The sequence below is a fragment of the Herpailurus yagouaroundi genome, unplaced genomic scaffold, assembly GCF_014898765.1.
Source record: "Herpailurus yagouaroundi ecotype Mexico unplaced genomic scaffold, PumYag 29, whole genome shotgun sequence".
Lineage (NCBI taxonomy): Eukaryota > Metazoa > Chordata > Mammalia > Carnivora > Felidae > Herpailurus > Herpailurus yagouaroundi.
Window position 1 is genome coordinate 51,271,480 of NW_024412377.1, and position 14,048 is coordinate 51,285,527.

Sequence of the window (14,048 nt, forward strand, 5' to 3'; positions counted from 1 at the left end):
CCCTGAGGGAATGGGGTGGGAGACTTATTTTTCAGTTTACATATGTGTTGTGATGGTTTTAAAACGTAGCCCCAACATTCTCTGAGAGGTGGGGTCCCTGTCCCCTCCCACTCAATCTCAGTGGGTTTACACCTGCCTAGATCCATAAAGAACTGTAGAGGTGATACTATGTGACTTCTAAGCCTAGGTCATAAAAGGTCATGTGGCTACATCTGGTTCTCTTTGTTTGCTTCCTCTGAGACAATCTCCGCCTCCAGCTCTACTCATGTTGGGAGAAGCCCAAGCCACATGGAGAGGTGCCATGTAGACACTGTGGTCCACAGTCCCGTCTGAGCTCCAGCTGATAGCTAATATCATATGTCAGGTGTGTGAGAAAGCCATCTGAGATGTTCAGCTCCCATCGAGCGTTCAAATGACTGCACCTCCAGCCCCTGTGTGACCACAATGCCACCATACCAGAAATCCCAGGTAAAAACCACCCATCTGAACCAAGTCACACACAGAACTGCAAAAGACAGGAATATAATGCTGTTTTAAGCTGCTAAGGGTGGGAGTGGTCTGTGTGGTGGGAGTTGATATTAACGGAAACATATATATTAGCATACATACCACTATTCAAAATTATGAGTATTTTCCTTGTAAACATACAAAGGGCAGTGCTACATGTTTACTCCTCATAAGGTACCACCATTGTCTCCATTGCCAGATGAGAAAACTGGAGCTCTGAGAAGTTCTTGGGCTAGTTGTCCAAGAACACAGCTCAAAAGAGGCAGCCCTGGGATATGAAACTGGGAGACCTGCCAGCCCCGGGGTGTTCGCTCCTGGGACCCTGCTCCCATTCCTGGCTCACTGTGCTGTGTGCCTCACTTTCCTCAGGGAGGGGGTGTGGAATAGGTGAGGGTTCAAAAGGCCCAGCCCACTCCAAGCCCCAAGCCGGTGCAGTGACACAAAGGGGTGAGGGTGAGCAGACATGGTGGTGGGGTCTGTTGGGAGCCGCCTCTACTTGGCTCTGGGAAAGCCAGCCCAAAGTTGCCAGATCTTTTAATTTTTTAAAGGCAACTAGAAATCAGATTTTTATGTGCAATCTATTCCTATTTCATTGTTGGCAACTCTTTTTTCTTTCTTTCTTTCTTTCTTTCTTTCTTTCTTTCTTTCTTTCTTTCTTTCTTTCTTTCTTTCTTTCTTTCTTTCTTTTTCTTTTTAACTGTGCAGACTGAAAAGCAAAACAAAAACAAAAGCCTGCCGATTTGTCTTTCTGGACTAGGAGGTCTCCAGGGAATTTTCAACTCAGACATCTTGACTTTGAGCAGAACCTCTCTGGGGAGAGACTGCAAATCCCAATCCCAAGCGGCTCCTATCTGAGAAAGGAGAGGGTGGAGCCAAGGTGTAGATGCCTCAACCTCTCCCGCCACTCCCCTCCCCTCCCCTCCCCTCCCCTTAGTGGAGAGGGAGCAGGGGGTGCTGGGGAGCAGGGAGTGCTGGGAAGCTGAGCCACGGGGAGCCCAGGGCTGGCCGTGCAGGAGGGCAGCCAAGCCGCCCTGAATCCGCCTCCTGAACCGCCCGCCTTCCCAGAGCTGTCAGTCAGCTCCCTGGGCACTCAGGGAGACTCAATTTCAGTTGCAATGGGAAACCGCCCTGGCCCCTCACCAACCGTTTCTCCACCTCTTCTGTTCACCCACTGCTTTTCTAATGGGAACCCTGCCCCTGCCTACTACCCCAGTCGACCATCCTTAGCAGAGCCAGGATTGGGCCAGACTTGGCTGTCTCTCTGGGCACCCCCCCCCCCCCCAGCTACCTGCAGTGTCTTCCATTCCCTCCAGAGCCTGAGGCCCATTCTGTCTTCAGCTGACTTGTCTTCCTCAGATACAGCCTGGCAGAGCAGGGCGGCATGATTGATGAGCTAAGAAGCTCTGGCTGGCAGGCGGGTGGGCAGCCAGGCAGAGCCACGGCTCTCAAAAGATAGCAGAGCTGCCCGGTAAGGGGGGGGCGGGGAGCCCACAGCTACCATCGCTACCATTGCCCAAGCTGTCACGGCAGTCACTCTGGGCAGGGCAGATAACCACAAGGGCCATTGGATACCGTGCGTCGCACACAAGGATCCTCAGTCACTGAAAGTGCTCCCTTCTTTCCCCACTTCAAAACAGAGACCCAAGAAATTGAAGATGGTGAGCTTCTGAAAGCTGGTATTGTCTGTCATTCAGTCATGCCACTCTGTCCGGGTGTTTATCATTTGCCCAATCATTCATTTGTTCATTCAAACATGAGGGTTTGCTGTGGGGATCAGCGTAGCATTGCAGTTGCTAGTGTGGTCTTGGGAGGGGGGAGCGGGGCGCCAGGCTGTTTGAATCCAGGCTCCATGACTTCCTGGCTGTATGACCTTGGGCAGGTCACGTCACCTCCCCAAGCTGCCATTCCTCTCTCAGGTTCTGCTACAGTGAGATTCAGTCAGGTCCTACATGGAAAGTGCTTGGAACAGAGCCTGGCATATAAAAAAGGTAAATCTTTTCATGCATTCAACACCAAGTAACTGAAGGCTTGTGGGGCTATAGCTAGGATTGAGGCAGACGAGTGCTCTCATGCTATTTACCTTTGAGAGAAAGAAGACTGACAATAAACAAATAACTGAGCACAAGGAGGGAACAGCACATGTAAGGATCCTGAGGCAGCAACAAACCTTGGAATTCAGGAGAGAGAGACTGAGCAGTGTGGCTAGCAAAGCAAAGAGGAGTGCCACCTAGGTGGGTCTGTCGCTTAAGCATCAAACTTCAGCTCAGGTCTTGATCTCACAGCTCATGGGTTCAAGCCCTGTACGGACTCTGGGCTGTCAGCACAGAGTCCGCTTTGGATCTTCTTCCGCCTCTTTCTCTGCCCCTACCCCACTCTCTCTCTCTCAAAAATAAATAAACATTAAAAAAAAAAAAAAAAAAAGGAAAGGGGACAGCGTAGCACAGGAGCTTGGGGCCCAGCAAGGACTTGTAGACTGGGATAAAGATTTTATTTTAAGCACAGTGGGAAGTGACTGTGCTTTTGTTTTTGTTTTGTTTTTCAATCTGCACAGTTAAAAAAAAAATTACTTGCCAATATTTAAAGCAGGGGAGTGGGCTGATGGGGGAAATGGAAGAGAGGGCCGCAGAGCTCTCATGGAGGCTGGCGCCAGGGCAGCGGTCATGGCAGATCCGGGATGGGGTGAGAAATAGAGGGGACAGGTCTTTTCCTGGATAGCCGGAGGAGAGAAATGGAAATCAAAGTGTCCACAATGATTCCTGGGCATTTTGTTTAAGCTGCTGTATGAACAGTGGTGCCATGAACTGACATGAAGCTGACTGGAGGGACAGTGTCTGGCAGGTCTATGGATGATTAGTATTTTGCTTTATTCAGTGAGTCAAGAATAAAGGGTAGGGGTGCCTGGCTGGCTTAGTTGGTAAAGTGTGCAAGTCTTGATCTCAGGGTTGTAAGTTCAAGCCCCATGTCGGGTGTAGAGATTACTTTACTTAAAAAAAAATAAAATCTTTACGAAAAAAAAAAAGAGGGGTTCCTGGGAGGGCAGTTCAGTGTCTTACTCTTGGTTTTGGCTCAGGCCATGATGTCAAAGTTTGTGGGTTCGAGGCCCGCATCGGGCTCCATGCTGACACTGACAGAGTAGAGCCTGCTTGGGTTTCTCTCTCTCTCTCTTTCTCTCCCTCTCTCTGTCCCTCTCCTGCTCGAGTGTGTGCTTGCTCTCTCTCTTAAAAATAAATAAACTAAACATTAAAAAAAAAAAAAACGAATAAAGGGCACAACACTTACAGGAAGTCAGGAAGTGGTCTCTGTCTTTAAGAACTTGTGGTCTATTTGGGGGATCAGGGAAATGAGCAGGCAGTGATGATCCATTGTGATGCCTGCTGTGATGGGGAAATAAAGGGTGAGCACCTATCCAAACATGAGGGAGGAGTCCTAGGCTGATCTGCTCCAGCCAGGCCCTGTCTCCAGCCTCCCTGCTTGCCTTCCTCCCTCCAATGCTCCAGTACACAGGCCTTTCCATTCTCGTAACAAGCCATTTGCTTTCCTGCCTCTGAGCTATGCACATGCACCTGCAAGAGTGCTGCCCCATACCCTTCTAGCTCAGCCCTGTTTCTGTCCCTCTCATGTTCATTGCAACTTAAATTATTGTATTGTTGTGTGTGTGTGTGTGTGTGTGTGTGTGTGTGTGTGTGTGTGTGAAATTGTTTAATTGGCTGTTTCCTCCCCAAAGAATCCATAAGTTCCCAGGGGATAGAGACAGATTGTGTCTTGTTCACTCCTGGATCCCAAACCCTGGGCACAGCCTAGCATATGGTAAGTGCTCTGTAAGTAGAGAAGGAAGGAAGGAGGGAAGAGAGAGAGGAAGGAAAGAAGGGAGGAAGGAAGGAGGGAAGGGAGAGAGGAAGGAAGGGAGGGAGGAAGGAAAAGAAGAAGTAAGGAAGGAAGGAAGCAGGGGAGGGAGGGGGGAAAGAAAAGAGGAAGGCAGGCAGGCAAGGCTTGAAAAAGAAATTGAGTTAAATGGGCAAAGAACAGGGGAGGTAAGACTATTCCAAGCATAGGGAATGGCTTGTGCAAAGGCTAGGAGGTGAGAAAACGGTGTCATCAGAAAACATAAAGGAATGGAAGCACTGCAGCCATCTGTATTTGCTCTGTGCCCTCGGTCTGGCAGACAGGAGGTTCTCAGTAAGCATGGAGGGCTCTCTGCTCTCCTCCATGCTGTGAATAGACAAGCTGTAGCAGAACAGCACAGGGCCTGGGAACTCGTAGGGTAGGACAGCGCCTCATTTGCACACTGCCACCCCCTGTCCACAGTGCCTGGCATAGACTGGCACATGGTAGGTGCCCAATAGTTGTGGAGGTTGAATGATGCTGGAAGGACATTCACCCCTCAGCCGAGAAAGTGACAGGATTGGATAATTCCAGAATGTTAGCACTAGCAAGGCATTTACAGCTTAACTTGTACATGCCACAAATGAGGAAACTGAGGCTCACAGAGGGGAATGGATTCACGCAAGCTCACATAGCGAGTCAGTGGCAGTGCTGGGATGGGAGCCCAGGTGTCCTGATTGCTGATTCAGAGCCTCCCTCATCCTGTCCCCTCTTCTATCAATTTGCCTCCTTCCCTCTCCAGCCTCTGCCTTTCAATATGTCAGAAACCAGCAGATTGGAGCCAACAGGAAATCCCTGAGTGCCTTTTACCAGGGTGAAGGCATTATGTTACAGGGAGGGCAGATGGGGCGACCCATTAGTGAGCTAACACTGAGTTCCTGTGGGTTCCATTAGTGCCTCAGATTAACCCATTAGCACCCAGTGGAAGCCAGAAACACAGGGACCCCAGAAGGTTGAGTCACAGAGTAAGCCAGCTTTGATGAGGCTGAGGAGCAGAGTTGGAGGGACGGAAAAAGGGCCTGTCCTCTTTCCTTGGAAAAGGTTTTCCTTAGAGAGGGTGCCAGATAGTGTTAGGGGTGACAAAGAGCAGGCAGGATTCAGAATTGAGATACTTCAGAGCTCGAGGGAGCCAGTTGAGCTGACCCTTTGTTCAGTGAAAACTGAACAGCAGAGAGAAGGAATTTGTCTCTAAGTCACTTATGGAGAACCCAGGGTTCCTGCCCATCACACTACATTACAGGACTCAAATGTGCTACTTTTTTTTTTTTTTTTTTTTGGTCAGGGGGAAATCGGAAGTTTATTCTCCCCCTCCCCCCAGTCTCACTGATTGCCAGTTTATTCTTAAAGTCAAGATGTTGCGATTCCCTTAAATCCTCCATTCAGTATGAAAAACAAGCTTTAGGGGAGCCTGAGTGGCTCAGTTGGTTAAGTGTCTGACTTTGGCTCTGGTCATGATCTCCAAATGTGCTACATTTTTAGCTATGGCTAAAAATACAGCCACCCATTATGGGGACATCATGCTAACTGCTTTATATACATCATCGCATTTTATTCTCCTGGCAACCCTGCGGACATCCTGGGGGCACTATTACCCCAATTTATATGGCAAAACTGAGGCTCAAGTTGGTTAAGTAACCTGCCCAAAGTCACACAGCTAAATCATGGAGGAATCAATGTTTGGACCCAGGCAGTCTGATCATCAAATCCTCATCTTTGTCATCTACCATATCCCGCTGAGCAGCAGAAGTAGGCAGAACCACTAATTAATAAATATTGTCTACAAAACTCTTCCCACCAGTCATGCATTTTAATTTAACCACTTGGAGATGATTCTATCATCCCATCTTCCAGGTGGAAGATGCCAGGCCCAGTGAAGCCAAGCACCCCACCTAAAGTCACCCCTACAAACACTGTCAGAGGCAGGACGCGAACCCATTTATCTCACTCCAAAGTGGGCCACTCCACTACATGAGTGTGACAGCCCCGCACTAGGACAACTGTGAAAACTCATTCAACGAATGTGCTACTGAGTGCCTGCTCTGTCTGCCAGGCCCTTGTTTCCAAGACCAATGGATCCTAGCACTTCTGCAGCTTGTGTTCTACCTGGGGAACAGGACAGACAGACAAGCAATTCCAGTAGGGTAGGGATGAGCATTGGATGTCACGGCGTCATCTAGTCTTAGGGGATAGAGAAGACCAAGCTGAGTCTTATGGGCCAATTAAGCATTTGTCCAGACAAAGAGAGGAACCCAGCCCAGCAGAGGCCCAGAGGTATAAGAGAGCTCCAATCTGAGCCACAGCTGGGGCCAGAGCTTTAGGGAGAGTAGAAGGAGCAAGGTAGAAGTGGAGATTCAACAAGTGACTGGAGTGTGGACTTTATGCTCAAGATAAGACATCGGAGGGACAGAGGGACACTTTGGAACTGTTGCAGGATATGATGCATTTAGAAAGCTCAGGATCCAGAGGAAGGGTACGGGGTGGGGACAGATGCCTAGAAGCTGGCTTGGTGGAGTTGCCAAAGATAAGGAGGGCTTTGGTGCTGGATTAGATCTGTGAGGCCAGTTTCCTGCTGGGATGACAGGCAGATGGAAGCGTGGGAGTAGGGGTGATGAACCATGGAAGAGAAGTATGGAGAAGTCAAGTTCTAAGGACCTGTTGAGTATGAGATGCCTGAAGGGTATCCAGTCAGCTCTGTCTAGAGTCTGGCTAGAATTTCTGGCCTGAATTTCAGGCCTTCCTGGTCTTAAGGTTTAGCAGACTTTAGACCTTCCTGCCATGTTCCTCAATGTCCTCATCTGTAAAATGGGTAATAACATTATGTCATAGAGCTGTAAAGATTAAATGGATATCAAGTATATATAACTAACATATACAGTACTTTACATTGTCCCAGGCACATGGGGATGCCTAATAAAGGTTGGTCGAATAAATGTATGAATGGATGGTTCTTTGGGCTGTGGCTGCTAGAAGTTATTTAGGAACAGAATTGATTTAAAAACACAAAGGACTTTTCCTCCCTCTTCACTATTTAGCGCTGGGTTGGGAGGGTCAGGGAGAAGTATAGTAATGCAAATGTTCATGTGATCTAGTTAGTCTTTATCGAGAACCTATCTCCCTGTGGTCAGATACCACTGGGAAAGGAGACTATAACTTCACATCAGGTCAGGGAGCCGGACACCAAGTATTTTAGGTGATAAGTGTCGTCAGGGAAATGTAAGAGAAGCTGAGGCTTTTGCACCAGGAGAGGACCTTGACGTTTCAGTGGCACAGAGCTGGGGGAAAGGAACCACTGAGCAAAGGCCCTAAGGCTGCAGGGGATTTGGTTTCACTTAACTCTGAAAATACTTTCAAAGTGCCTCCTGTGTCCCAGGCACTCTGGAAGGTGCAGAGTACTCATCAGAGGGCAATACAGACACAATTTCCTGCCCTTGTCAACAACAGTGTCACCTCTGGCCCCTAAGAAGACCTTATGATTACGAGGAAAAGTGCCTCCTTTTGGCCCTACTAAGGTGACATTGAACCAAATGTGGGAGGTGAGGGACTGAGCTTCCCAGGCAGAAGAGACCACCAGTCAATGGCCCTGTGGGGGAATGAGCACGGAGAAGGAAGAAGGGGAAGGAAGGCACATGTGGCTGAGTGGACTAGCAGGAGAGGAGTCCAAGAGGGGCTATGGTCTGAATGTTCTGGCCCCTCAAAATTCATATGTTGAATCCTAATCCCCAAGTGCTGAGTGCTGATATTAGGAGGTGGGGGCTTTGGGACGTGCTTAGGTCATAGGGCAGAGCTTTCATGAATGGCACTAGTGCCCTGAGAAAGGGGACCCCAGAGAGATTCCTGGCCCCCTGCTGCCATGTGAGGATGCAGAGAGAGGTCTGTGACCCCTACCTGACTGTTCTGGCTCCCTGGTCTTTGGACTTCCAGCCTCAAGAACTGTGAGAAATAAATTTCTGTTGTTGATAAGCTGCCCAGTTTGTCGTATTTTGTTACAGCAGCCCTAAACAGACCACGATAAGAGGTCTTGAGCCCCAGGTCATTAGGCCTTGCGGGCCACTGAAGGGACTTTCACTTGGAGACAAATAGGAGACACGGCAGGGTTTGAGCATAGGCGTGGCTTGACCTGACAGGTCACTCTGGCTGCTGTGTGAATAGACTGAAGGGGCTGGAGGAAGAAACAGAAATCAGCGATGAGGCTGTTGTGATAATCTAGGGGTCAAGTGTTCAGACCTATTGGAGACAAGGACTCATTTGGAGTTGACAAGGACTCCTGAGAGGCTGCTTGTGGCCATAGAAGGGAGGAGAGGAATCAAAGATGACACCATGTTTGGGCTTGAGTAATTGTGTTGTGGATGCCATTGATGGCAGTGGGGAAGACATAGGACTGGGGACGTGGGGAGAGAGTCCTATCAGCATGAAAATAGCAGAGGGCCACTTCAGTGAATAAATGGTAGCTTTTTTTTTCCTTTTAAGTTTATTTATTTTGAGAGGGGGAGGGGCTCCAAGCAGACTCCATGTTGTGAGTGCAGAGCCAGAGCCAGACGCAGGGCGCGAACTCACAAACCGTCACATCATGACCTGAGCCAAAACCAAGAATCAGACACTTAACCCACTGAGCTACTCAGGCGCCCCTAAATGTTAGCTTTGAGATGACTACTAGACATCCATGTGGAGGGGTCAAGTTAGTGGTCGGACCCCAGAGAAGTCAGAACTGAAGACATCAATGATGGTGTGATGGCCTGTGAGTGCTACTTAAAGTCACAGCATAGGACAGGATCACCTAGAAGTGCCTTGATTTAAGAAGGAGTTCAAGGACCATGTGTGAGGAGAGGGAGTGGGGTGTGCCATTTTGATGCCTAGTAGAGGAACCTGTTTCGGAGAATGAGAAGGGTCAGCCAGTGAAGTACAAGGAAAACCGAGACATTTCTGTGGGAGAACAAAAGCTTTTCAAGAAAGCATTCCACTCAAGGGGAAGTAATACAAAACTAATACTAGGGCGAGTCTGGGAAGGATATAGCACTGGAAGGAAGGGAGAAGGTGACTAAGAGAAACAATAGGTTGGAGGTCCAGATGAAGTTACGAGATGCTGGAGGGAAGAGAAGGGAAAAGGAGGGACAGGAGGTGCTGGTCAAAGAGAATGAGGACCTCTTAGGGGCGCCTGGGTGGCTCAGTCGATTAAGCATCCCCCTTTGGCTCAAGTCAAGATCTCGCAGTTTATAGGTTCAAGCCCTGTGTCGGGTTCTGTGCTGACAGCTCAGAGCCTGGAGCCCACTTCAGATTCTGTGTCTCCCTCTCTCTCTGCCCCTCCCCTGCTCAGGTTCTGTCTCTCTTTCAAAACTAAATAAACATTTAAAAAAAAAATAGTAATGCTGGTGATAGGGGTTAAAGATACCACCATGGGAGGAAGTGGCTGAGATGGGTTGAGGGTGACAGGAGGAAGGGAGATGTCTGACCAGTGAGAGTCGCTTTAATGAAATTTGCAGGAGAAAGTAAGGTAGGGACCAAGAGCAGGCTGTCCCAAGATGGGCCACTTTGGCAGACTGGTGATTATAAAGATTTATTTTTTTTCATGTTTTATATTTATTTTGAGAGAGAGAGAGAGAGCAGGAGCAGGGGAAGGGTAGAGAGAGGGAGAGAGAGAATCCTAAGCAGGGTCCGTGCTGTCCCCGCAAAGCCTAACTTGAGGCTAGATCCCAACTGTGAGATCATGACCTGAGGCGAAATCAAGAGTCAGAGCCACCCAGGTGTCCCTGGCATAGTGGTGATTTTAAATAAAAGTTACCAAAGAGACAGCCTGTGCAAGTGAGACACCCAGACCCTTCTCTGTCCCCCTTAAAGCAGGAAATAAAGCTACCACGTGAAAGGCACCCTCCCTATACCAGGAGGTAAAGAGACAGCCTTATCCAGAGATGGGAAATTTAGAGCCCAGAAAGCTGTATGAACAAGCCTGTTACTTCTCACTAATTTCCCACCCCAGCCCGAATTCTGTTTAGCATTCCTCACTAAAGCTCCCAAAGTTACATTTTCTTTGTCTGGTGGATTCCTCAGTCTTATTCCCTTTGTCTAAAAAGTATGCCTTAGTCATTTCTTTGGGTCTCAATTTCACTATTGGGCCTCTGAGCACACGTTATAAAACTGTGGTGTTTTGTCTCCTGCTAATCTAGCCCATGTAAATTTAACTTTTAGTTCAGCAGTTAAAGCTTGAAGGATAGAGGAGAATGTTTTTTTCCCTTCAGTAACAAGCGGGGTTGTGGGCCGTCTAGACTGGTAGTAGTAAGTCCACAGGACTTAATGAGTAGAGAAGGCAAAGGGAGGAGAAATGGGTTGCAAAGCTCCACGAGGAGCAAGCAAGAGAGTGCCCTTAGCCCCCACCTCCACGCCCCGATCTACTGCAGTGTGTGGGAAAGTTAACAGCTTCCCAGGAAGGGGTTGTAAGGTTGGGGTCCTGGGTGGGGTGGGCAGGTTTCAGGGCAGGAAGGTGAAAACAACGTGCGGAGAAGCTGAGTATCCATCAGTTTGCTGAAGACTGCAGCTCCGGAGAGCACGAGGGAAGGATGGTCGCGGAAGGGGGTAAATCTGGGCCAAATCAGTCGTGCAGAGCCTTGTGGCAGCCAGGGCCAGGTGAGGGACCGTGGACGCCACGGGAAGCTCGGGCTTGTGGAGGCGTAGGATCTAACAGTTTCACCGACGAACTCTGCGCGCACCTATCCTGAGCCCCGCCCTTAATAAATGTTTGCTATTCGGTTTCTTATTTCTGCAGGCTGCAACTGAAAGGAGCCTGCTGAACTCCCCGGGGCCGGCCCTCCCGGCTCCCCCCAGGGGAACCGGCTGGGGCGGGGCTCGGATTCCAGGGCCCCACCCTGGGCTGCCCCCCCGCCTCGCGGCCGCTCCCCCGCCGCGCGCGTCCCTGCTGCTCTCGGAGCCCGGGGAACGGGGCGTGTCTTCGTGCTTTGCAAAATAGAAAGACAAAAGACTGCCGTGCCGATCCCCTGACCCAGGTAGCCCCCGGCGGAGCGCGCTCCCTCCTTACAGCCGGCGGGGCTCCGGGAGGGCAAGCCCCGAGGCAGCGCCGAGGCGGGAGCAATGGTGGGCGAGCCGAGGCCCCTCCCCTTTCCCGCCCGAGAGAGGCCTCCTAGGCCGCCCGCTTTCCCGGCCCTGGGACCTGCAGCCCCTCGGGGCCCAACTGAACGGAAGAGGCCCCAGGGGCCCCAGGCGCCTCACACCCGGGAGCTGGCCCGCATCTGCCCGCCGCGGAGAAGCTCCACCCCCCCCACCCTCCCACCCCCGACCTGGCTGCCCGCCGGGTCCTAGGTGGCCTCGGGCAGGTTGCCTTCCGTCTCTGGGCCTCAGTTTTTCTCATCTAAAAAGAGGCGGCTGAGCTCCATTTCTCCAAGGTCCCTCCAGGTTAGAGCGGTCTGTGTAATGACGCGCCTTCTTCGGATTTGAAAATACCTTCCCTCAAGGCCTTCAAGTGGACCCTGGGTTGTTTTGGATGGCATTTATCCATCCTACCTCCTTGGGGAGAGAACTGTTGCAGTGAAGGGGTACCCTCCAGTAGGGGTCTGCACACTTTCTCCCCCGCTGCAACCCCGTCCCCCGCTTTCTATAAAGAGCCAGAGGGTGAATATTTTAGTCTCTCTAGGCCCTACTGTCTCTGTTGTACTCAATTCTCCCCTTGTAGCGAAAGCAGCCTTTAAACAAATGAGCCAGGCTGGTCCCATTAGACCTTGTTAATGGCAGCTGAAATTTGAATTTCTTATAATTGTTACAAGAAATTTTATTCTTTTTTATATATTTTTTAAAAGCGTAAAAGCCGGGGCGCCTGGGTGGCTCAGTAGGCTAAGACTCCAACTTTAGCTCAGATCATGATCTCACTGTTCCTGAGTTGCCCCGCATTGGGCTCTGTGCTGACAGCTCAGAGCCTGGAGTCTGCTTCAGTTTCTCTCTCTCTCTCTCTCTCTCTCTCTCTCTCTCTCTCTCTCTCTCCCTCCCCCTCTCTCTCAAAACTAAATAAACATTAAAAAAACAAAAAACACCTTAGAAACCATTCCTAGCTAGCAGACTGCACTAAAACAGGCAACTTGGCCACTGGCATCAATGTGTAACTCCCCCTGTTTACAGCTTAGGCTTTGTCTTGTGAGTTTTGGGGCTGGTTCTTTGGCGTTGCTGGAGCTGTTTTCTCATCTGCCAAATACTGACAAATTGCAGCATGACTGTGGGGATGAAGTCAGACCACAGATGAAGCTACTGCATGAATGATGTTATTCTTCATGTGGTAGCTGACATGTGTCCCCAACAGAACATAGGGACTTGGAGGACAGGTCCCACACTCCCCCCATTTCCTGAGTGCTTACTATGTGATAACACTGTGCTAGGGCTCACCTTGTGATATCTCATTTAATCATCTCAGGCCTAGGAGATAGAAATATATTCCCATTTCACAGATAAGGAAACTGAGACTCAGAGCTGAGATTTTTTTTAAAGTTTATTTTAATAATCTCTACACCCAATGCAAGGCTCAAACTCAAGACCCTGAGATCAAGAGTCGCATGCTCAGAGCTGAGGTTTGAACTGGGTATTAGGTTGGCCTCTGGGGCCTCTATACATCTTCCTGGCTTTCCTGTGAGCAAACTTAGAGGTATTTCGTCTGGCTATGTGACCTTAGACAGGACACTTTATCTTTCTGGATATCTGTAATCTCTTTGGTCAAGGGACAAGAATTAACACCCTCTGTGGGCAACTGTCATTCATTGTCATTTTTCAGAAGAGAAAACCAAGGCTTGAAAAAGTTAAATGAGGACTGAAATTTGGGCCTATCTGACCCCCGAAATGAGCTCTTTCTGATGACAACAGCTAGAGTAACTGGTTGCATAGGCCCCAAATCCAGGAGTCTTCTAGGACTCTTCCCTTCCCTCAACCCACGTCCAACAACATATTGGCAACTTATTTTCATTTATCCTTGAAAATATACCCCAAATCTCTGGGGCTGCTGTCATCTTTTTTTTTTAAAGTTTATTTATTTATTTTGAGAGAAACAGAGTGCAAGTTGGGGAGGAGCAGAGAGAGAGGGGGGCAAGGATCCGAAGTGGGCTCTGTGCTGACAGCAGTGAGCCCGATGCCGGGCTTGAACTCACAAACCATGAGATCATGACCTGAGTCAAAGTCAGACACCTAACCGACTGAGCCACCCAGGCACCCCGGGGGCTGTTGTGATCTTTTAAAAGGGCAGATCAAGCCTTACCACATCTCTGCTTAGAACCCTGGAAGACTTCCTAGTTGACTTGAAATAAAACCCAAATCCTTACATCAGCCACAGGGTGCTTTACCATCTAGTCACTGCCTGTCTCTGCCCTGACCCCCCTCATGCCCTCATTCCCTTTGCTCCAGCCTCAGTGCCTTTCCTTTTGTTCCCCTGACTCTCCAGGGTGTCAAGTCCTCGGCCGTCCCCTGAGCTCTTGCAGGTTTTCAAATGGGAGATGGCCCAGTGATACCTCCCCAGCCAAGCTTCTCTGGCCACCCCACCCACCCTCTTAACACAAGACCTGTGTTGTCCTCTTTCTGGCAGTCGTGCTATCTGATATTCTGCACACCTTGTCCCTCCCCCAGTGGAATGTAAACTCCATTCCAGCAGGAAACTTGTTTGCTTGTTCTCTCCTCAGTCCCCA

The 14,048-nt window shown here is 49.7% G+C and overlaps 1 protein-coding gene across 2 annotated transcripts in view; it reads left to right on the plus strand.

Moving 5' to 3' along the window:
* The first annotated feature begins 1,920 nt into the window (after positions 1–1,920).
* FABP6 (fatty acid binding protein 6) overlaps positions 1,921–14,048 on the plus strand; it is a 38,588-nt gene continuing 26,460 nt past the window's right edge. Inside the window, exon 1 of one of the 2 annotated variants that reach the window (XM_040443742.1) lies at positions 1,921–2,165. In XM_040443742.1, coding sequence (XP_040299676.1) covers positions 2,163–2,165 — 3 coding nt within the window. In that variant the 5' untranslated portion in view covers positions 1,921–2,162. Of the gene's footprint in view, positions 2,166–11,307; positions 11,382–14,048 lie in introns of those variants that run through there. The other variant, XM_040443747.1, reaches the window with a different exon arrangement.